Source organism: Coptis chinensis, chromosome 7 (genome assembly GCF_015680905.1).
Source record: "Coptis chinensis isolate HL-2020 chromosome 7, ASM1568090v1, whole genome shotgun sequence".
Classification (NCBI taxonomy): Eukaryota; Viridiplantae; Streptophyta; class Magnoliopsida; order Ranunculales; family Ranunculaceae; genus Coptis; species Coptis chinensis.
Genome location: NC_141462.1, coordinates 8,544,339 through 8,564,869, shown reverse-complemented (window position 1 = coordinate 8,564,869; position 20,531 = coordinate 8,544,339). Strand labels below are relative to the sequence as shown.

Genomic DNA, 20,531 nt, shown 5'->3' with positions numbered 1-20,531 from the left:
CTGCTCAAGTGTGTAAGGTACTAAGGTGGCGAACACTGACAAACAATTGGCATCTAAGAAACAAACAACAGTCTGGGAAGAGCTGTTACCCAGTTACTCAAACTGATGAGATTAAAAAACAACAATTCCAAGAACCGATTTGAGTGATTCGCAAACCTTTGTCCTGATTCGACAAACATGATTCAGAAACTCGAAAAACACTAAATAAGATCCATGGATAAATTGATAAAGAGCATAATTTGATTGATACATAACTTTTATGAAAATCCCATCTATTTGACTACAACACGCCATTGGCAGACAATCTTATACCTAGAATTGCATGAAATGCAAACGAGAATATAACTCATAAAGAAACACATGCAACAAAATTTCCAAATAACTCTATTTGAGTTTCATAATAACTTGTCTAAACCATCAACCATGCCTTGATTGGAAATCCTTCATGAAAGCAACCAACTTCTCGACTCCAGCCAATGGCATCGCATTATAGATCGAAGCACGCATTCCTCCCACCGATCTGTGTCCTTTCAGCTGAACCATCTTTTCTTTAGATGCCTCCTTAATAAATTCAGCTTCAAGCTCAGACTTCTCCAAAGTAAACGGAACATTCATCAACGACCTAACAGACTTCTCAACGGACATCTATAAAACCCACCACTCCCATCAATAGTATCATAAAGAATCCCAGCCTTCTTAATATTATTCTTCTCAACCTGCTCCAACCCACCTTGATTCAAAAGATCTTCAAAAACCAATCCACACATATAAATCCCATAACAAGGAGGGGTATTATAAAGCGACTTATTATCAGCATGGATCTTATAATCAAGCATAACAGGCGTAATCTCCTGCGCATTCCCAACAAGATCTTTTCTAATAATCACAATAGTAACCCCAGATGGCCCAACATTCTTCTGTGCACCAGCATAAATCAATCCAAATTTCGACACATCAACAGGCTTAGAACAAAAATGCGACGACATATCAGCAATCAAAATCCCATCTTTATTCAATGGAACAGGATAATTCTTAAACTCAACACCATGTATAGTCTCATTACCACAAATATGCAAGTATTTAGCATTCGGGTCTTGTTCCAACGCCTCGAAAGACGGTATTTTTGTATATTTCTCAGATTTACCAGACCAAATAACATTAGGCTTGCAATATTTTGTTGCTTCCTTAAAAGCTTTATCACCCCAAGAACCAGTAACAACAAAATCAACAGAATCATTTGGTTTACATAAATTTAAAGGGATTGCAGCAAACTGAGTAGTTGCCCCTCCTTGTAAAAACAATACATGATAATCTGAAGATATGTTTAATAACAAACGTAGATCTGATTCAGCTTTTTCAATAATGGATACGAAATCTTTACCTCTATGACTCATTTCCATAACACTCATTCCTGAATCTCTCCATATGTAAAGCTCGGACTCTGCTTTTTTTAAAACACTTTCTGGTAACGTTGCTGGACCTGCAGCGAAGTTGAAGATTCGATCTTGGGATTGGGATTTTGGTGTTGTGGGTGATTGAGTTTGGACTTGTGTTGCACATGTTATTGAAAGAGACTTGTTGGGGAAGGAGATGTTTTGTGAAGGTGGAGTGATGGGGTTTTTGAAAAAGTAGCCGTTGGTTGTGGTTTGGGTTTTGAGGAGAAGAGAGTGTAGAGAAGCTGTAGCCATTTTTTGGCTTGTTTGGAATCAAGAGAAAGGAGGAAGAAGCTGCTTTCTATTGTATAAATTTGGTTTGGTGAGGAAGAATTGAATGCTGGAGAGAGCTTAAATAGTGGGGACTTAACTCAATTGACCAAAATGCCTTAATTTTTTTACCTTTTTTAGGTGGTTGGAACATAGTTCAACGTACACACTTCTATGCAATTTTTTGTTTTAAGTCTTGATGGAATTTAAATTCTAGATCTCATCTATCAAAACCAATCAATGTTCAAAAACCTAATGAGTAAAACCTTTGGGTGATCTCATATATCAAAACCAATCAATGTTCAAAAATCTAATGAGTAAAACTTTTAGGTGATAATATCATAGGTCTAGACTCCAACCTGTCAGCATCAAAAAGTTACTGATTTCATTTAAAATCAGTGTTTGTGATTCCGAACGAAACGTCGGAATTCCGCTTAATATTTATGTTTTTAAAAAAACCGGGAAAACCAATATAGAATTGAAATATGGATGATTATGAAATCAGTCGAAATTCCAAATATAATAGGAGTCGAAATTTGATGAATTTTGGTTTTTGAATTTGTCGGAATTTCAAAAATTCCGAACTATATTTAAAACAGGCTTACCAATATAAAAAAAAAGAAAAAATAATAATAATAGTGAAATAATGAAGATGAAATTTGGCATATTGTTCAGCTGCCTCTACGAAATTAGGTGTTTAGATTTGTTAGCCCAATAGACTTTTTAAGTTTGTGAGTATTGGGTTTTTTATTGGCTAGGAAAATTATGAAAAAAGTGTTTCTAATTTATTTGGGAATTTTTAGTTGCAAGATAAATAGTGTGGAAGCTGTTTATAAATTGTGATGAAGGAGAAAAACAAATTATATTGTTCGATGGTGGTGGGTGTGTTCAATGTACCGCTATCGAGCATTTGCAATGCGGTGATTTTCACCCCCTATCACCGCCACCTCCTCACTTTTCACCCTCTATCACCAACCCGGTGATAAACAAGGTGAAGTGAATGCAAAAGGTGATAAAAAAATATCTCGGGACGGATGATTGGATTCGCCCGGACATAAAAATTGAAAAAACACTCAGGACGGAATGAAACATCCCGCCCCAAATTTAAAAAAAATCGAAAAAAAACGAAAAATCATGAGACGGAATCTAACATCCCGTCGAAAAAAACCCATTTTTTTTAAAAACACACGAGACGGAATCCAACATCCCGTCCGGGTTAACAAGTCGATGATAAACTCGGTGGAAGGTTTCTTTGTTTTGAACTCGGAAAACTATCACCGAAGTTTATCACCCAAAGATTGCACAAAGACTTTTAGAGGAAAGTAGGTGATAGTTATCACTTCCCCCCCTCTATCACCTGCATTGCAAATGCTCTCATATTTTTAATTTGTTATTGTGTAGAAAATGTGAATATATAGTTCGTATCCAAGACCAACCTCGGCTGACTGAATGAAACTTTAACTTTTCAGAAAGTCATGATTCATGAATGTTTAGAGCATCCTTAATTAGTGCTTTGTTCTAAAGCGACTTTTTGGATCGCTGGCAAAGCAATTGAATGAAATGTTTGTTTTCCATAAACAAAAGTATACCTACATAAATATATAATTTGGATATTCAATTGCAGGATTTGTAGGGCTGGTCATTGAGTCGAGTTGTTTGTGAGTAATTTGAGCTCGACTCGATTCAAACTCGTCCGTACAAAAGTATGAGTTGAGTTTGAGTTTAATTTAAAACTCATTCTAGATAACGAGTAGTTCGAATTCGAGCGAGCTACTCGTGAGCTATTTGAGTTGAGTTCAAACTCGAATAGCTTGCTAGCTACTCATTTTATAAGTCCATACATAGTATATAATTTATAATTTATATGTCATTTTATATTTTATACCCATCTATAATTTACAATTTATACTAATTTTAATATTTTATATACATTTTTTTCAAGTTTGAGTTGAAACGAGCATAATTGAACTCAAGCTCGAACCAGCTCAAACTTGAGCTATTAGTAAAACTAGACGAGTCGAACTTCTCATGTGCGAGTCAAGTTCGAATATAGCAAAATTCGACTCAGTTTGCATAGTCCCCACGTGCAGCACGCAAGCCACACAACAAGCCATGGCAATAGTTGGGTTTACAATGGAGTATGGAAGTTCTTTTGTTCCTCTGAAATTTTTATTACAGAAAACAGTGAAAATAAATAGGATTTGGTTTCATGCGTGACTAGTATTGTCTTTTAAACAATAAAATATTTGGTTAATTTGACTAGATTCTGTTAAGGAAAGGGACTGTGAGTAGGTGAAGTGTTTGGGTAGTTGGTGGGAATGTGGGATTGAAATCTGGACACTACTTGCAAAGTTGCAACTTGCAAGGTCTCTTCACTGTCCTGTCAAAACAAAAAACACTCTTCAGTCTTCACTGCCCGCCAACCCCATATGAAGCTGGGCCAAATCAAATTTCAGTGAAAAGGTTAATGGTTGGTGGTATTTCCATCGGGCTTGTAGTGCCTGTGGGTTTTATTGGACTTCATTCTGAAAGTGGGCTACCCAATTTAGTTGATTTTAGGTTAGAATCAACTAAAGTTCAGTTTATGCATTCTCTACTTCTCTTTCCCAGTTTCCTGTATTTGGTATTTTGATCGTGTGATTCCTCATTCATCACCAGTCTGGACAAAACTCATAAAACTTACGAACATTTGGCAGATTACAAAATTTACCAAGGGACAAATTGTTGTTGATGGATTGCGAGTTGCAACGGAGAAACATCGACAATCCATGGTGATCTTTGAAAACTAGGCAGATACTGAGGTTCTTCAACATTTTGTACCATGAGACATGTACTCTTGTATTGGGCTGGATTCTGAAATGAGTTCAACCTTCAACCTATCTAAAGTTAGCCCACCAAGGCTCTCATAGTCTCATGGACGGCACCCTATATTAGGGTCTAGGCCATTACCCGAAGCCGAAGGCCTCTATTTTGTAGTACAGTGTGCAGTTGTTGCACACTTAATGAGCTGAACTACGGTGGGGGAAAATACCACATGGGATCCCTTGATTGAGTGAATCATTGAAATGCTCTGATAATGCAATCTTCTTGGGCAGAGAGACAGAGAGACATGATGTCATACAATCGTTTTAATACTACATGTATCTAAGTTTTAATGATTCCATCAGCGGCAGAGAGACAGAGACATGATGATATTGGGCTATGATATAGGTACGGACCTATGCATATTTTCTTACATTTTGGTCAGATTAGGTATGATTGTCATACAATCGTTTCGTTTGTTTCGTTTGAGTATCTAACAATTATTCCTATCCGACTTAACAATAGCAACTGAGCAAAAGTACGCATTTCAGGTTTGTAACTTGTTTGAGTAATAGCAATCGGTAACTAAATATCAGAAAGACAATAATTGAAAATCAAGTGGCTGAAGCAACTACCTTCGAAATAACACAGAGAGAAAACAGACAACAAAGCATCAAACCAACACTTGCTGTGGGAATGGGAGGGGAAAAATGATTCATCTCTTCTTTCCACCGGAACGAAGTAACATATATGAAACGTAAATGTGCTTAAAGTTACATTTGATATGGTCACAAGTCACAACCGAGACCAAAATTTGTACAAGTCCTCACACAGCTGTCTTCGGAAACCATACCATTAGTCCAGTTACTCTACGCGTCCATATTTGGCTATACGCCAAACAATGAAGAGATGGATGGACATACTCACATACAGTAAGAGTTTTTGTATCCATCAAAATTAATATTTCGTTATTTATTTTTTCTAGAAAACGTACTACCCAGAAATATTTCATTATATGTGTTTGATGTACCTTTCAACTGTTATGGGCCATATGGCTAGGGATGGAAATGGTATGGGATGAAATCCGAATCCGAACATATCCGAATCTATTTTAACGGATATAGTTTCTATGTTTGTGACTAGAATCTGACCCGAATATCTAAAAATCCAAATTATTTTAACAATATTTATATTTTAATGTCTAAAAATTAATTTATATATGTTATATCAATAAGCCATGTTAGAAATTCATCAAAGCTCATTTTGCTAATTAGATATTTATTCAAGTGGATTTTAGGCTTTTGAGTCTTTAGCTATCTATGTAACAAGTCCGGCCATAGGCCAGGCCAAATGACTAGTATATATAATAGCAGTCCTTTTTCGGGCTTATTGGGGTTGTCCACATAAGCAGGGAGATTAAGAAAAAATAGAAGAAAAAAAATACTAAGTAAGAGTCCCAATTAATTATGTTTCCTTTATATACTAAATTACACTCTATTCAAATTAGGGGAAAAAAAAAATTGTTGATAAAAAAACTAGAGAAACAAGTTGTGAGAAAAAAAAACTAAATAGGAACTAAATGTCTCAATTCTTGAACTTCTAAGTATTCCATATTCTTGAGTTCTTCAATTTACAACTATTGTGCTGATTTCAAAAGTTTTCTTTGTGTGGTACTAAATAATTAAAAACTCATAATCTAATTAAAAACTATCTGTCTGATCTTGGAAGAATTTATTTTAGTAATGCAGTGGACTGTATGCATGATGAAAGGTTGAGACCGCACCAGATGTCCAGAATGAGGCACCACATAATAGTATACTTTTCATCTAAACTCAGGACCAACCTGATATATATCGGAAAGACCTCCCTCAGCGCAACCAAATAGAAGGTATTCTGTAGCAACACCTGCCAGGGCTATGCACGAGAAGTTGTTTAACATCTGTACAAAAATCATTATTCCAGTAAGTGTCGCGTAGCTGCTGAAGTTTATAAAAGAGGTGACACTAAATGGCTTAAGAGACAATGGTGATGCAGAATATGAGACTATGTTGTACCACACATGCTATAATGAATCTCAGATTAACTTGGAAAATAAAATATATGCGGTCAGTTTTTACATAACGCTCATTGCATTCCAAACCAAAAGAAGCATTTCAAATTTCATACATGAAGTAACATTTCTAGAATCTGATTTGATCTAAAACACAAGTTTCATGTTTCCTCTAACTTCTTTGTTAATGTTACTGAAGTATCATGACTATTTTTAAGTTTCTTCATTTATACCTTGATAGATAGAGAAAGAAGTAGACTAACCTTGGCAGATACTTTTCCAGTATTCACCTGCATGACATGGGAGCACACAAATATGTAAGCAGCGGTAGCAGTCTGCAATAGGAACTCCACTTCCATTTTAATATAAATGCATATTAACATAAAGAATAAATGAATTTTCTTTTATCATCATCATCGAAGTGTATACAAGACAAAACAAGATGGGGTGAACAGGTATCTACGTGGAACTAAGACATCGTAAGGCCAGCCTCACATCATTGGCCAATTGGTATAAGGTCTACAACCTGAAAAACCTGTCTGGACCTACAAATCTCACAGTTTCCAGACGTTCAAGATTTATCTCATTGACAACAGATAATTTCTCTCGAGAGCAACACCGTAGCCCACATGACATTAGGAACAGGGTATCTTAAGTAAATAATGGCCAATTACGCACACCAATTTGAAAATACATCACCTGCGTTGAGTATCACAAGAGCATGTAAACATGCCCCAAGTGCAAACATATAAAGGCCCAAGCAAATAGGCTTACTTCTTCCAGAAACTCAAAATCCACAAAAGCTGTTCCAGCTTGTACATTGAGGGATCCTTGACTCCTCAAAGCTTCTAAACTGGATAATGTATATCCCTTGGGAAGAATGCCAAGCAAGTAGGCTTTTAAGAAATGACCAGCTTCATGCTGCACAAATTATTTGTAAGAAAAATGAATGGTGTAGAAACTCCATGAAGCCAGCAAGGTACAACAGTCATCCAAACGCTAAACTTAAAGCAATCTTACTTCCAAAAGTTCATTTTGTAAGGGAACTAAACCTATCAAGAAATTTTAAGACAGTAAGTTAGTGACCTCTTCGGACTAATGACTTAAACAAAGAAAACTATAAAAAAAATTCCATTGGTGAGATGATGAATACATGAATGGTGATCCATAAGGTGAGTCTCCTTAGATGTTAAAAAGATTTAATTAGATGATGACATGGAAGACTCCTCATCCCTTGACATTGAGCTGTCAGCGTTCCCAACAATTTGTTTTCTAAGGAGCTGACACCAAACTGTCAACCAACAGGGAGATGCGAGGTCCTGTCCTTATCAAATCTGACTTTAAAAACGGCACCATATTCGAACACCACTCCAGATATATTGGTTGCAAGAAGGAAAACTATGAGTATCACTAGAGTCATATACTATATACGTCAGTATGAGAAAGGAACAGAGAATATTGATCTTACTTGAGTAACTCCGTTATGATACTTCTGACTCAGAGTATGACCGATAGTATCAAGCACCAAACTACTAGCTCCTCCATTGAAACTGTTGACATACATATATGTCAACAGATATAAAAACTACAACCAACCTGACATTTTCTGCACAATCTGCATGAGCATCATAAACATATACCGGTAGAACTCTTGGAGAGTAAACGGCAATGGGGGGTGACAAAAGCACTTGGAAAATGAAATGTCCATTGTCATTAAAATATTTTCTTTTCATGAAATGAAACCAAACACACAGAACTGAATTACACAACCATTTGAACAATGAATGACTAAAAACAGCATAAAAGTATAAAACTCACGGTTAGAGCCCTTCCAACAAGAAGGAGAAATGAGAAGTACCCAACTGATGCACCAAGAAAGGGTTTACCTGCGAACAAATAATGAGATTTGCCAAAGGAGATTAAGCCAATACGAACATGTTAAAACCCAGAAGTGGCCTCCATGAGTAAAAGTTAAAGATTGTGTTGCTACCTTCAACTAGTCCAACCATAAAAGCAGCCAAAGCCAAAAGAAAAGCTAGGAAGCATACAAACATCATTTGCGTCCAGGTCAAATAAAAATTGAAAACAAAAGAATCAGTAAGTACGGTACAAGTTATATAGACGCAAGCCAAAATTTAAGATGCATCATGACTTCAAGATATGCTCCAGATAACTCACCGTCCATGGTTTAACTATAACAGTAACAGCTGCAATTGCACAGAGTAAAAGTATAAGACCGACGCCAACAAAAATATAAACACCTCGAGAAAGTTTCCAGTCGTCATCTTTCCTGGGGAGAGAACAAGTATTATAAGTTTGAAAATATACTAACTGCAACACGTAATTCAGTTTGAAGTCAAATTACATCACATATACCTACCATTTGTACAGACCAGAACATAGAGTCAACACTGCCGGAATACAAATCAAGGGAAGCAAAGCAGCAAGAAAATCACCGCCTGTTGGAACTTTGATCCTCGAAAAGTCACCACCTCCAAATAAGATGGACCACAAAATGACACAAGAACAACTGCAGCAAAGAAGAGAGCAAGGATGATTGGTGGAATACTAACTACGTCCAAAGCATTATTGTTTTTTCGGGGAAACTATATGGGACGCAATAGAAGTAAAGAGAAATGTCTTGGATAATGCGTTCTAGTGACTTACTGGCAAATATTCTTATACATATAGCAGAAGAGAGAGTAAACTTATAAGTTGCAAACCATGATACAATTGGCAGCACACAAGTAACTAATAAAGCAATCACTGTCGCCATTGCCCATCCAAGGTATACAGATGATGCAGAAGGAGAGCTACAATTTTGCTGATCCCCAGTCCATCCCTTTGTATGATAAATGAGAAAAGCTTCAGTCCTTTTAGGACCGGAAGTGCGTCCAAAGCGCTGAGGACCACACATTTGGTATCCACATCAGCATTTTCACACAAAAAGTCTTCAAAAAATTTAAAAAAAAAAACAAAAAATACCAAATGTGTGGTCTTCAGCCACTTTGGACACACTTCGGTCCTAAGCGCTGAGGACCGAAGTCTTTTCCTATGATAAATCATCTAAAGGCTTTGGAGATACTATTGCACCTAGACCTAAGACTGATCCAGCTAATACAGATACACAAACTGCAAGGACAATAACCTGAAGAGAACCAAGGAACAACACAAGATAACAGCATTAGAAGTACTTCTGTACAAGAAAACCGACAATTAATATAATTAAACCAGAACTCATTGTAAAGAAAATTAACCGCAATAAAGTCATCTTGCAACCTCATCTCATCCCTAATTAGATGCTTCAAGGAACAGTTAACTATATGTATTTTACCCTTGAAAAAGTACGATAAAATGATATTGACAAGAATACTTGTACTTGTATCAGTCTCAGGTGAGGAGAAACTCCAAAGATTGAGGTATATAGCCTCCAATATGTCCAATTGTTCTTGTACAGTTTCCAACAGGGCTACCCCCATCCCTTAAATAAAGCGTCGAAGTTGCAAAGCCAACATATAATCTAGAGATAATTGATGAACTAAACCCAATGAAATCATCTATAACGATATATACTACAACATATTCTCTTTAGGATAAGTATATAACTGTCCTTTATAACTGTCATAGATATACTGCATATGACAACCTGCAGAGCATTTTATGTCAGTCATGTGAGGTTGTGCTATAGCTTGTTTGTTTACGTCAACAACGTTCATATTGCACCTTGGAGCAATAACACCATTGGACTCCGTCTTCAGAAAGGCGACTCATGTGTTTAATAGTTCCAGACATAGAAATTCAGCAATCATACAAACTTGTAGCAAAACAATGACCTCAGTGTACCACTAACCAAACGAAGGTCTGAGTCTCACCTATGCCAAACACAAACTCACTTCATAAGCAGCTAATTGTTAGCAAATGCCTAGTCTCTGCATGGACGTAAGTGCAGTAAATTTGCACTTATAATTCTATGGTCCAATACACATTACACAGAACACAGTAGGGTCACATAAAATGCATGTCTCCACAAAAACAAGGATATATGCTGCTTTTAATTTTTTTTATTCATTTATTTATTTATATTGATAGTTAGAGTTTTATTCCCTAAACCCTTTAATTCACTTTTCCCTAGTGAAGGTGGGAATTTAACTCAAGACTTTGGGAGTTGGGCCCAACTTCCCAAGTCTTGACCAGATACACATTGATAATGCACATAAGAAATTTACCACCCACGAATATGATTACGAATTTCCAGTACAAACCTCTTTTCTTCCAGGAGTTTGACCGTTGCCACCCTGACATGGGCTTCCTACCCCAGGGGCCCAAAACTGATACCCATTTCTGATCCATATAGGAATGGCAATGGAAAGGCATGCCACCATGAGTGGAACAGTCAAGGATAATCCAAGTAAAACCGATGACTTGCTGCAGAAGAAACATCAAAAAACAAATTAACAAGTATACAACATGAAGATAGTCACGAAAGCTTACATGCATAGACTAATAAAGAACTAAGAAAATGGCAGGCCATCATATAAGATATCAATCATCCGCATGATGTAAAATCAGTTATCACGCCTTTCCTCAGCTGTTACAAATATTTTAAAAAGTTTAATAAGGTAGTCTTACTTATACTTGGCCTCAAACCTCATCTTTCCCACTTTTTTATAATGATCTATCCAGATCTGGCTGCTACTTTGGGATAGACATAACTACCTATCTGCCTATTTTATTAATGAGTTTTTTGTTACGGTTTTTCCTTAATCCCCAAGAACAGTACTCTGAACTGTTTCATTAATCATACGCATATCATTACCTTCTTGTTTACCATAATCATTGGATGATGTGCCAGAATGAGTGAAAATACCTAAATCTTGTGGGATTTCAAAACTAAAAGTCTCCAGATTGCATGCGGAAGTTTGTGTCGCATGAATGGGCTTCCCACTAATAGGTGACTGAGGTAAAACATCTTGACGATGATTGTAAAGTGATGGGTACAAAGAAAATGCAGGCTACAACATTTGAAACTGTCGCGCACAAAGGTCTTCAATGTCTTTGGCAACACTACCATAGATACCATGATCAAGTTCTTCCATCAGATTCAGTATGGAAAATGGGTCAGAGTAATCTACAACATCAAGTAAAATTTTGTCTCTCTTGTATTTTGATTTAGCATGTTCTCTACAGAGCCAGGGGTCACTGAATTCCATCTTTTTACGCTGCCATGGGTTAAGTTCAGTACAGCAAATAAAAAGGTTATGTGCAACTGTAGACGTAAGAACTTTCAGAAAGTACTAAGAAAATTATCAAGTACATCATTAACTTTTGTACTTAAAAGTGAGGACTCATAGTACATGTTAGAAAATGAGTCGTGAGTCAGAAAGAAAAAAAAAAAATCTTTGCAAGATTTGGTGCCATAATCTTCTTAGTTTTCTCAAGAGAAACATCTCTTGCAATGCTATATTAGTTAGAGTTTAACAAACTCATGTGACCAGGCGTCGCAATGAGTGCTGTCAAATTTATATCTGATTGAGAATCTATCAAAAGTTCTGCTTATTGCAAGTGCACATACCTCGAGGTGCAGATTGTCCAGCCCATATCCTAGGCAAGTCCCCAGTATCTCTCCAAGGTAGTGAGATGTCCAAGAGTCATTCAAGTCTGCTTCTGAGAAGAATCGTGGTCTGTACCACGTTGTATGACTATTGATCTAATACAATGGCAGATTTTCTCTTAAACGGACATGTCATGTCCGTGGGGCAGCGTATATAGTGTCTTGAACAGCTTATATAGTATCTTGAACAGCTTTTTAATTTACGCTTATAAACTTGTTTGAGGGCAGCTTATATACGACACTATATAAGTTGTACAAGGCACTATATAAGTTGCTCAAGACACTATATAACATGTCCGTTAACGGACAATCCGTTTAAGAGAAAGCCTGAATACATCGGACTCCCGACTTTGTCAAAAACTAAAAAATAACGACAGATATGCCTTATACTGTTATATATATCTGTGTGTGTGTGTGTGTAAGAGAGAGAGAGAGTTTGCTAAACATGTACCAATTTGGTAGAAGAAAACTGTCAAGGAAGGAGAACACATTCATATGGAATATTGTAGGGCAAAGGTACACAAACAAACATACAATGCTTTAGTAAGCTTGCAACAAATTATTTCAAAGCTCTAAGAGGCTGAACTTCATTTTAACTCTTCCAAGATCATAACCTTCAATACAGACGTGCAGGACATGTTTCTGCTGGATGAGATTGCTTCCTCCAGGGATCTATCATCTATGATACAACTTGAACAAATAAAATTCCAACAGAACTAACAAACACCTCAGAAACATGCTAATGAATGAAGCGTTTCGACGTAACCAAACTTCCACCTCAGAAACATGCTAATAATTGAAGCCTTTCAATGAAACCAAACTTCCAACTAGTACATACATACAGACGTAACCAAACTTCCAAAAGGCAATAACTAGCATCTGGATAAGAAGATGTGTCCAATATATCATGTCTTATCAATCACAATCCATTAACATATTCCATGAGTCACTTTTCCCAGAGTTCTTCTTCATCCAAAAGTACTAGAGTTGTAAAATCCTCTAGAAAAACATTTCAATAATGTGTATAAATTAGAGTGAACAAAACAATATTAAGAACCAAGACTCAGAACCGCACATCAGGCTCTAAATCCTGTTCCTGTTCTTGTTCAACATCCTTAACGGCAGCCATTTCCATATTCTTCTGAACCTCTTGTTTTTTCAATCTCAACTGCTCCGTTCTCTCCCTATGCCCCTCTTTTAATAACTCAACAAATTTATCTTTTATAACTAACAACGGATCTCTATCAATCAACTCTTCATTTTGATAAGCTTCCCTCAACACCGCAGTCTTAATCCCACCTTTCAAAGACAAATAAAACAACCCCGAATGTCTAGTAAAAACACTCGCAAATGCATTTGAAAACCGATACTCATCTTTAAGCTTCCCTATAATTGGAACTGGCATTCTTTTCAACAAAGACATAGAAAGCAATTCATGAAGAACACCAACAGTCCTTTTCTCCATTTCTGACGAAGACTGCTCTAAATGAGACACATCACTATAAGGCGAAATATAAGGAAGTTCCATCCAATCCCTAATCCATTCTCTCATTTCTTTCCTAATAAAAAACCCACGCGGCAATTTCCAATTAAACGATGGCCTAATCCCAATACCTGTTAACCTCGTCTCTTCCTCCGCTCTCCTCTCAATAACCGATTTCGCAAACTCCTCATCCCATTTCACCAACTCCAAAAACGACTTCTCCTCCCCAGGGCACCCAACTAATCGAAAATAATCAGAATAATTGGGCACCAAGTTACACAAAAAATCGTCCGGAAAACCAAACTCCCTCTTCATATGAACTAACTTATCAGCACTAATCACCCTATCTTTAGACATCATCAATAATTTGCATAACTTCCCTACAATTAACCCTTCATTCTCATCTTTAACCCGTTTCTCCTCGTCTAAAAAATTCCGTAACCGATTACTTACGCGAAGAAACGGAACGGGTTGTGTTTTGGGTTTAATTCTATCTAAATAAGTATCGAATAAACCAGGATTTCGATTAAGAAATGTTTTGATATGTACTGTTAAACGTAAACGTTGACGTCTTTTTTCTAAATATCGTAATGGGATTACCTGACCCGGTTCGTTTAAAACTTGTTTCACTACTTTTCGACATAGATTGTAGACTTTGTCATTTTCGATTGCTTCGTCTAGTCGTTGGTCTTTTCGCCATATTACTTTTAGACTTGAAATTGATGCAATAATTTGGAGTTGGGGGTTGAAATGACGATGTGGAATTTGACGATGAGTTTTTAGTAGCATGGTTTTGGGGATGGATTGATAAACCCAAAAGAGGTTTTAAGAGAGGGATTGATAAACCCAAAAGAGGTTTTAAGAGAGGGATGGATTGAAACGGGTTGCAGGCTGGGTTAAATGGTCAAATCTGTTGATGGGCCTAAATTAAATTACTGGACACTAATGGCCCATTGTCTTTTACCCTCCAAGATATGATGCTCATGCAGATTGTGCAGAAAATGGCAGGTTGGTTGTAGTTTTTATATCACTTTCCCTTATTTGAATTATAGTTGTCATTCATATTTTATCACATATTCCTTGTTCAATCATTTTCCTACCGTTATTTATCATTTTCTGCATCCATTGCAGTGCATCTTTCCTTGTTCTATATGGTTTTGCGTTGGCAATTGAAGGATTGATAATCCATCCACCCTTCGCTGCTGCTGCTGTATCTGCAGTTACATTAGTCGTAGCATTTGCTGTATCTCGACCATGCTTGACACTTAAGGTGGGTGGGTACACACAACTTGAGTGGTTGTAGTAGTAAGACATCTTAGTCTTAAACCTGTTCATCTTTAAATGATTATTCTGAGAATGTGCATTCTATCGTGATATATGTATATGCTTCTGCTTTTTATCAAGTGGTCTTTTTTACCAGATGATGGAGGATGCTGTTCACTTCCTCAGCAAGGAAACTGTCGTCCAGGCAATTTCTCCATCTGCCACGAAAGTATGTTCCTTCTGCATGACGACTTGATGTGGACTGTTTGTCTATTTCAATAATAGTTATTTTGAGCTTCTGAACACAAGTATGTTAAACTGACCAATATTGTGCCTAGCGGAACTTATCTAGAAAATTAAGTTCACCTGTGATGCTTGACTTTCCACTTTCCAACAGCCAAAATTAACAAAAGGTAGTTTGATGAATTGAAATTGGGCCATCATTTGCGAGGGAATCCTTGCCCAACTATTCATGCCGGATTTCGGGCTCGATACTGGTTAAAACTTAGTATGAGGTGCTCAAACATCATTCTATTGGTCCACATTGGGTCGAGTGTGACATGGTGTACTACTGATCCGTACAGAAACTAATGAGGCAGTTGCAGTTAGGATAGTGTGATGTGTTTCGTATGTTGCTAGTCGGATGATGCTTTTCCATAAAGAGTTCTCATTATCGGGAGTTTACTTCAGTAGCTAGAACATGTTTATTTCAATACTGCCAGAGTACAATGGTAGGCCAAAATATAATGCGACTATAAAGTCACATGTTGAAAGGTTGCTATACTGATTACATTAAGTAAGTAATCCATCATCATGTCTGTTTATGGGCAAATCGGCCTTTGTGATCCCTCCCCCCTTGTTTGCCTGAGGACATCAGTTCTATAGGAAAATCTGTTTATTAGTTTTCTCTTATTGGTGGTTATCTTTTAAAGTAAGGAAATGCGTGATCTTATGAGTTTTGATATCCGAAGAAAGAGAAACACATGCAGTAATGCAGTATACTTTTTTCTTCTTCTTTGTTTTCCTCATCCAGACAAGAAATGCTCTTTCTGGAACTTATTCGGCGCCTCAGAGATCTGCTAGTTCAGCTGCCCTGTTAGTTGGAGATCCTACAATCACACTTGATAGGGCAGGGAATTTTGTGCTGCCCAGAGCTGATGTCATGAAATTGAGAGATCGTCTAAGAAATGAGGAATTAGCTGCAGGATTGTCGTGGTCGAAACTGAAATTTGGAAGGACGTTTCGTGCGAGTCATTCATTGATGTAGGTTACAGGAGAGAAATGTGTGCTCATGCAAGTATTCTGGCTTAGAGGAGGCAATTGATACAGAGTGGGTGTGTATGTGGGACAAATTTGGTGGTTATTTGCTCCTTTTTCTTGGTTTGACAGCTAAAGCAGAGCGAGTACAGGTAGCTGTAATGCATCCCAGTTGTTTTGTCAATCTTGCTATTATTATGTGCACATACACCTGCATATATGCACTATTGCAGGATGAGGTCCGTCTGAGACTATTTCTAGACAACATTGGCTTTTCAGACCTTAGTGCAAAGAAAATAAAGAAATGGATGCCAGAAGATCGTAGGCAATTTGAACTTGTTCAGGAGAAGGAATCAGTAAGCAAGTCTGCAGAAGGAATCAGTACCAAGTCTGCAGAAGATGACCGTAGAAAGCCGTGGTAGAATTTTAGGCGAGAAACCTTTGGAGAGAAGTTACAAAGATTCCAGCCCATTCATTGCTTCTGCAGATGCCATTCAATTTCAGTTTAATCTTTCAGATACATTTACAAAACCTGCATCACTTGTGAGTGGCGCATCTCTTCTGTATGTTTTTCCTTTGAAATTTACCTTAAAGTAGTAAATTTGTGGGCAGGTTCCACTGTCTGCTCGGATGCAATCACCATATTTTTTAGATACGTTCTCTGTGGGTTCATTCTTCTGGAAAGTTGAATTTGGGATTTAACACTTTCTAATTTTCCTCATGGCATATGTATAGAATGATACTCCAGAACGTGTAAAACCTTTCAAAGCTGATCCTGCAAAGCAAGAAAGGTTTGAGCAGTTTCTTAAGGAGAAGTACCAAGGAGGATTTAAATTTCTAAGTTTCTTCCCTAGCAGCAGTCACTGTCTTTTCTAGAGAGAACTGTTAGCGACATAAAACTTGTTTGTTTTTTCCTTATTCTTCTTGGCCTGTAGGAGGTTATTGCTTACTAATTTGAAGTTGTTGGAGCGAAATGTCTTTCAGTTCACATAGGGCCACTAGATCCACTAATCCACTATGTAGTAGGTCTTTGTATAGGGTTATATTAATAACAAAAGGTGATGACTGGCCCAAATTTTTGGGTTTGGTTTGAGCTAGTTAAAGCACAAAACTTTGGCTGGGCTCGGGTCCTATTTCTGGCTTTTGACTATATTTCCCGTCCCTAGATTTGGGTGTTTTGCCTATGGTTCTGTCACTGACGCAATCTCTTTGCCGCCAACTTCCATTAATAATTTTCCCAAGTTTTATGATTGCTTATTACTCACAATTTTCAGACTGGGTTTTGTATTATTTTGGGCAAATCTATAAAGCACTAGTCCTCCTCCTCAAAGTTGTGGCCGTGTTGTAGTTTGTATATATAGCGTGTCAGGGCAGTACCTTGGTATAACTAACATATACTATTTTGGATATCAATTTATGGTGTACAAGCTCTGTTTTAAGGATCTCATTGTCATCATGTGACGTACCTGTTATTTAAAATTTCTTATATACTCGTGTTTTGCTCTTTAATCACCAGATTACTTATTTTGTTCATAAAATCATCCACATGTCTTTTTCTTCTTGTGATTTATGCAGATGAGAATTTATCTTGTGCGGTTGATATCCAATTAGGAAAGGGAACCAGTAACTCTTGTATCCCGAAGAGATTGCTGATTGACAATAATGAGTATGTTTCGTTTTTTTCTAGTATTTATGTTTTTTGAGTGGATAGGAACATCTCAAATTAGGATGGAAGATTAAATTTCTTATAATTTTCTCGAAGGTATTTTTATGCTTTGCAGTTTCTTTGAATAAAAACAATAATATGAGCTTCCTTTGAAATGAATATATTTTATGTAGAGGGCCTGAAGCTAATGTACATATGTTAGAGGGATGTCAAAAAACATCAAACTTTGATCTCTGTTTCTGTTTGTGTGTGTGTGTGTGTTTTAATTAATTTGTTTATTTATTTATATCCCATTTTTTATTTTATTTTATTTTATTGTGCACAGATACATCCGACTTGGCAATGGTAACCAGCTTGTTAGGGATCCAAAGAAACTTGTCCGCCTCTTGGCAAGTGAGAAAATTCGCTGGAGTTTGCACACTTCTAGATTACGTTTGGCTAGAAAACAGCAGTATTGTCAATTTTTCACAAGATTTGAGAAATGCAACAAGGGTGATGGAAAGTGTCCATACATTCATGATCCTGATAAAATTGCAGTTTGCACAAAGTTTCTGAAAGGCTTATGTTCCAATCCTAGCTGCAAATTGACTCATAAGGTGGGTTACATATTGTCATACCAAAGGGATTTCTTATAAATTATGTAAGTTATCAATTGATTTTGTTTAAGTTGCTCCGAAAATTTGTTTTGATTTATAATGCAGGTCATTCCAGAAAGAATGCCGGACTGTTCATATTTCTTACAAGGTGAATTGTTGTTCTCTGTTATATTGGTTGAACATGATCTGAAGTACACTAAAGTTCTGACACTCCTTTAACATGATTATGCACGAACGAGAGTTGTCCATATGGGCATGTGAATGTAAACCCAAATACTCCTGTTTGTGAAGGTTTTATCAGAGGCTATTGTGCTAGTGGTAATGAGGTATCGCTCTGTTTGTGCACTTTTTATTGTTGTTTGGTGGATTTGAAAACTTAAAATTGCTCGCAATTTATTTTACTACTGAGACTATAGGCTCTATGTTTTGCTGTTCACATCACTGTTTATTATTATTTAGTTAACCTTTGGTTTTTACTACACCATGCTTTTGTATCTGTTGTGTCCAATTTGTTAAACATTTTAGGTTTGGTCTTAAATTATTGAGCAGCTTAAATTATTTAGTTGCGACTTCTATTCAGTTCCATGAATAGTTAGTCAAAGGGCACCTTCCCCATCATTTGGGGTAGTATGTATAGTAATGATAGTAGTCTGGCTGTCCATGAAACTGGAAAAATGAATTATATGTTTCATAAATCCTCAATATTTATATACGTTAGTATGATTTATTATTATTTCTCCATTGTTGTCTAGACGGGGACGTGGATGCGAAGTATCGCGTCACACTACTGTCTTCATTTAACATGTAACTAGCCTAAAATGTACTCATCGTGGAATTTGCATTTGTACTTTATTTATAATGGAATATTTACATAGATACCTTTGCATTATCTGATTATCGTATATAACATTTGTTGTTTTTTGTTGTCGAATGTATACTAGTGGACCTTCAGTACAGCTTTCTCTAGTGGTAGTGGTGGCACCCATTTCATCAGTATCCTGAGCATATGTGTGCATGTTTCTTGGTCCCTTGCATCACACATTCCAAATTCCCGACTTCGACCTTTATGTCCTGCATTATGTTATCCTAAAAGTTTGGGCCATGAACATGAAGCGTGCATTTGGCATGCTTTTCAATTAGTAAACCATTGAGCAGAAGATGCAGACATGCACTTTGAGACATCTATTCTCTTATATTGCTTTGCAAATTTGCAATACTTATCGTATTGAATTATGTCCGGATGGACCACTAGAGAATCAGAATTAAGCCTATCATTTTGCCATAGTTTTGGTTCTCTGTCAGCATTTGCAGAAGATTCTTGGCTAATTTTCCACCTGGTGGCTGCTTTAATAGTTGGTAAGGATAAGAATGTTAAAGAGTCAGGCTTGCTTTGCATGTTTGGGAATATATAATTTAGATTTAACTTTCCTCTGTCCCTGTGAGACTGATATAGACTCTGTTGATGTGGAAATACCGATTTGCAAGACATTACCCTGTTCATTTATAGACTTCGTGAAGATGGCTGGTTACACAATATTTATTTTTCAAATCCTAAATTATCATGGGGTTGTACGTTTTATACAGTCCTATCAGGCAACTAAGCTCGGCTTTTCTTTTCTTTTCTTGGCAGGCTCCGAAGTTCTTTATGGCTTCAATTTAAACCTCATCATATTGCTGCTGGAGCTGCATATCTTGCCAAAATCCTTAATTTCGATCTTGCTACTCATCATGGAATGTGGCAAGAGTTCCAGACAACACCGTCCATTTGCCAAGGTATAGAATATTTACCTTAATTCAAAGTTATTTGGAAGTATCACTCTAAGTAGTGAAATCGACATTATAGTTAATCTACCAAAATAAAATTTTCTATATATTCATTTCAGTTTTTCACTTGTTTCCTCATCTCTTTTTAGGGATTAACTATAGTCCTTAAACCATGTGTTATCATTGAAATGCAGATGTGGTCAAGCGGTTAATGAGAGCTCTTCTAGAGCGTAATTATAAAATAATGGGATCGGTGAACTTTGTCAGAATTGTATGAAGAGATTTTGTGCTGTCTTGGAGTTTGTGAAGGCTTATAGAAAGGCCAGGTTTTTGTTT

General features: G+C 36.7%; 5 protein-coding genes and 1 long non-coding RNA gene across 12 annotated transcripts; 1 reads left to right on the top strand and 5 right to left on the bottom strand.

Moving 5' to 3' along the window:
• Positions 1 to 196: 196 nt before the first annotated feature.
• LOC147485768 (phosphoserine aminotransferase 2, chloroplastic-like) lies at positions 197 to 1,773 on the bottom strand. The gene is given in 2 exon segments (XM_086570436.1): positions 197 to 638; positions 641 to 1,773. Coding segments are annotated over 2 exon segments (1,269 nt in total). The 5' UTR covers positions 1,689 to 1,773; the 3' UTR covers positions 197 to 417.
• Positions 1,774 to 6,070: 4,297 nt separating this feature from the next.
• On the bottom strand, positions 6,071 to 8,017 carry LOC147485767 (uncharacterized). 2 transcript variants are annotated; one of them, XM_086575006.1, is made up of 5 exons: positions 7,709 to 8,017; positions 7,576 to 7,607; positions 7,330 to 7,476; positions 6,789 to 6,845; positions 6,071 to 6,444 (listed from the first exon to the last, which is right to left on the bottom strand). In XM_086575006.1, the coding sequence occupies exons 1-5, from the start codon at positions 7,722 to 7,724 to the stop codon at positions 6,328 to 6,330; spliced, it is 369 nt and encodes a 122-aa protein (XP_086431132.1). In that variant the 5' UTR covers positions 7,725 to 8,017; the 3' UTR covers positions 6,071 to 6,327. The 2 variants fall into 2 exon arrangements, with proteins under 2 accessions (XP_086431132.1, XP_086431133.1); XM_086575007.1 differs by having other exon boundaries at positions 6,819 to 6,845.
• Positions 8,018 to 8,136: 119 nt separating this feature from the next.
• On the bottom strand, positions 8,137 to 9,424 carry LOC147485766 (calpain-type cysteine protease ADL1-like). 5 transcript variants are annotated; one of them, XR_015201906.1, is made up of 6 exons: positions 9,223 to 9,424; positions 8,936 to 9,085; positions 8,734 to 8,845; positions 8,546 to 8,590; positions 8,374 to 8,441; positions 8,137 to 8,280 (listed from the first exon to the last, which is right to left on the bottom strand). XR_015201906.1 is itself a non-coding variant. In XM_086572353.1 (5 exons), the coding sequence occupies exons 1-4, from the start codon at positions 9,240 to 9,242 to the stop codon at positions 8,552 to 8,554; spliced, it is 321 nt and encodes a 106-aa protein (XP_086428479.1). In that variant the 5' UTR covers positions 9,243 to 9,424; the 3' UTR covers positions 8,137 to 8,441; positions 8,546 to 8,551. The 5 variants fall into 5 exon arrangements, 2 of the variants coding, with proteins under 2 accessions (XP_086428479.1, XP_086428478.1); XR_015201907.1 differs by having other exon boundaries at positions 8,157 to 8,242; XM_086572353.1 differs by having other exon boundaries at positions 8,137 to 8,441.
• Positions 9,425 to 9,561: 137 nt separating this feature from the next.
• Positions 9,562 to 12,511, bottom strand: LOC147485765 (calpain-type cysteine protease ADL1-like). The gene is made up of 3 exons (XM_086571267.1): positions 12,128 to 12,511; positions 10,818 to 10,980; positions 9,562 to 9,703 (listed from the first exon to the last, which is right to left on the bottom strand). Exons 1-3 carry the CDS (start codon positions 12,151 to 12,153, stop codon positions 9,608 to 9,610), a joined length of 285 nt encoding a protein of 94 aa, XP_086427393.1. The 5' UTR covers positions 12,154 to 12,511; the 3' UTR covers positions 9,562 to 9,607.
• Positions 12,512 to 12,636: 125 nt separating this feature from the next.
• LOC147485764 (protein WHAT'S THIS FACTOR 1 homolog, chloroplastic-like) lies at positions 12,637 to 14,602 on the bottom strand. Its single transcript, XM_086571266.1, has one exon. It carries the CDS (start codon positions 14,436 to 14,438, stop codon positions 13,230 to 13,232), a length of 1,209 nt encoding a protein of 402 aa, XP_086427392.1. The 5' UTR covers positions 14,439 to 14,602; the 3' UTR covers positions 12,637 to 13,229.
• Positions 14,603 to 17,241: 2,639 nt separating this feature from the next.
• Positions 17,242 to 20,204, top strand: LOC147485763 (uncharacterized). 2 transcript variants are annotated; one of them, XR_015201289.1, is made up of 5 exons: positions 17,242 to 17,550; positions 17,745 to 17,835; positions 18,161 to 18,431; positions 18,537 to 18,757; positions 20,062 to 20,198. It is a non-coding gene; the product is annotated as an uncharacterized LOC147485763 (long non-coding RNA). The 2 variants fall into 2 exon arrangements; XR_015201288.1 differs by having other exon boundaries at positions 17,244 to 17,835; positions 20,062 to 20,204.
• The last annotated feature ends 327 nt before the right edge of the window (positions 20,205 to 20,531 follow it).

Bases quoted from the DNA above. Each gene is read 5' to 3' on its own strand.
- LOC147485767 (XM_086575006.1), bottom strand. The intron at 6,846-7,329 runs GTAAGCCTATTT...CATGTCATGCAG, and splicing joins ATTTTGAGTTTCTGGAAGAA to GTGAATACTGGAAAAGTATC. The intron at 6,445-6,788 runs GTATAAATGAAG...ATTTTTGTACAG, and splicing joins TTCTTTCTCTATCTATCAAG to ATGTTAAACAACTTCTCGTG.
- LOC147485766 (XM_086572352.1), bottom strand. From the start codon at position 9,242: ATGTATAAGAATATTTGCCA. The intron at 8,846-8,935 runs GTAGGTATATGT...TTCTCTCCCCAG, and splicing joins TGTTCTGGTCTGTACAAATG to GAAAGATGACGACTGGAAAC. The intron at 8,591-8,733 runs GTGAGTTATCTG...TATGCTTCCTAG, and splicing joins TTATAGTTAAACCATGGACG to CTTTTCTTTTGGCTTTGGCT.
- LOC147485765 (XM_086571267.1), bottom strand. From the start codon at position 12,153: ATGGGCTGGACAATCTGCACCTCGAG. The intron at 10,981-12,127 runs GTATGTGCACTT...TTTCTTCTGCAG, and splicing joins TGGACAATCTGCACCTCGAG to CAAGTCATCGGTTTTACTTG. The intron at 9,704-10,817 runs GTTTGTACTGGA...GGTTCTCTTCAG, and splicing joins AAACTCCTGGAAGAAAAGAG to GTTATTGTCCTTGCAGTTTG.
- LOC147485764 (XM_086571266.1), bottom strand. From the start codon at position 14,438: ATGCTACTAAAAACTCATCGTCAAATTCCACATCGTCATTTCAACCCC.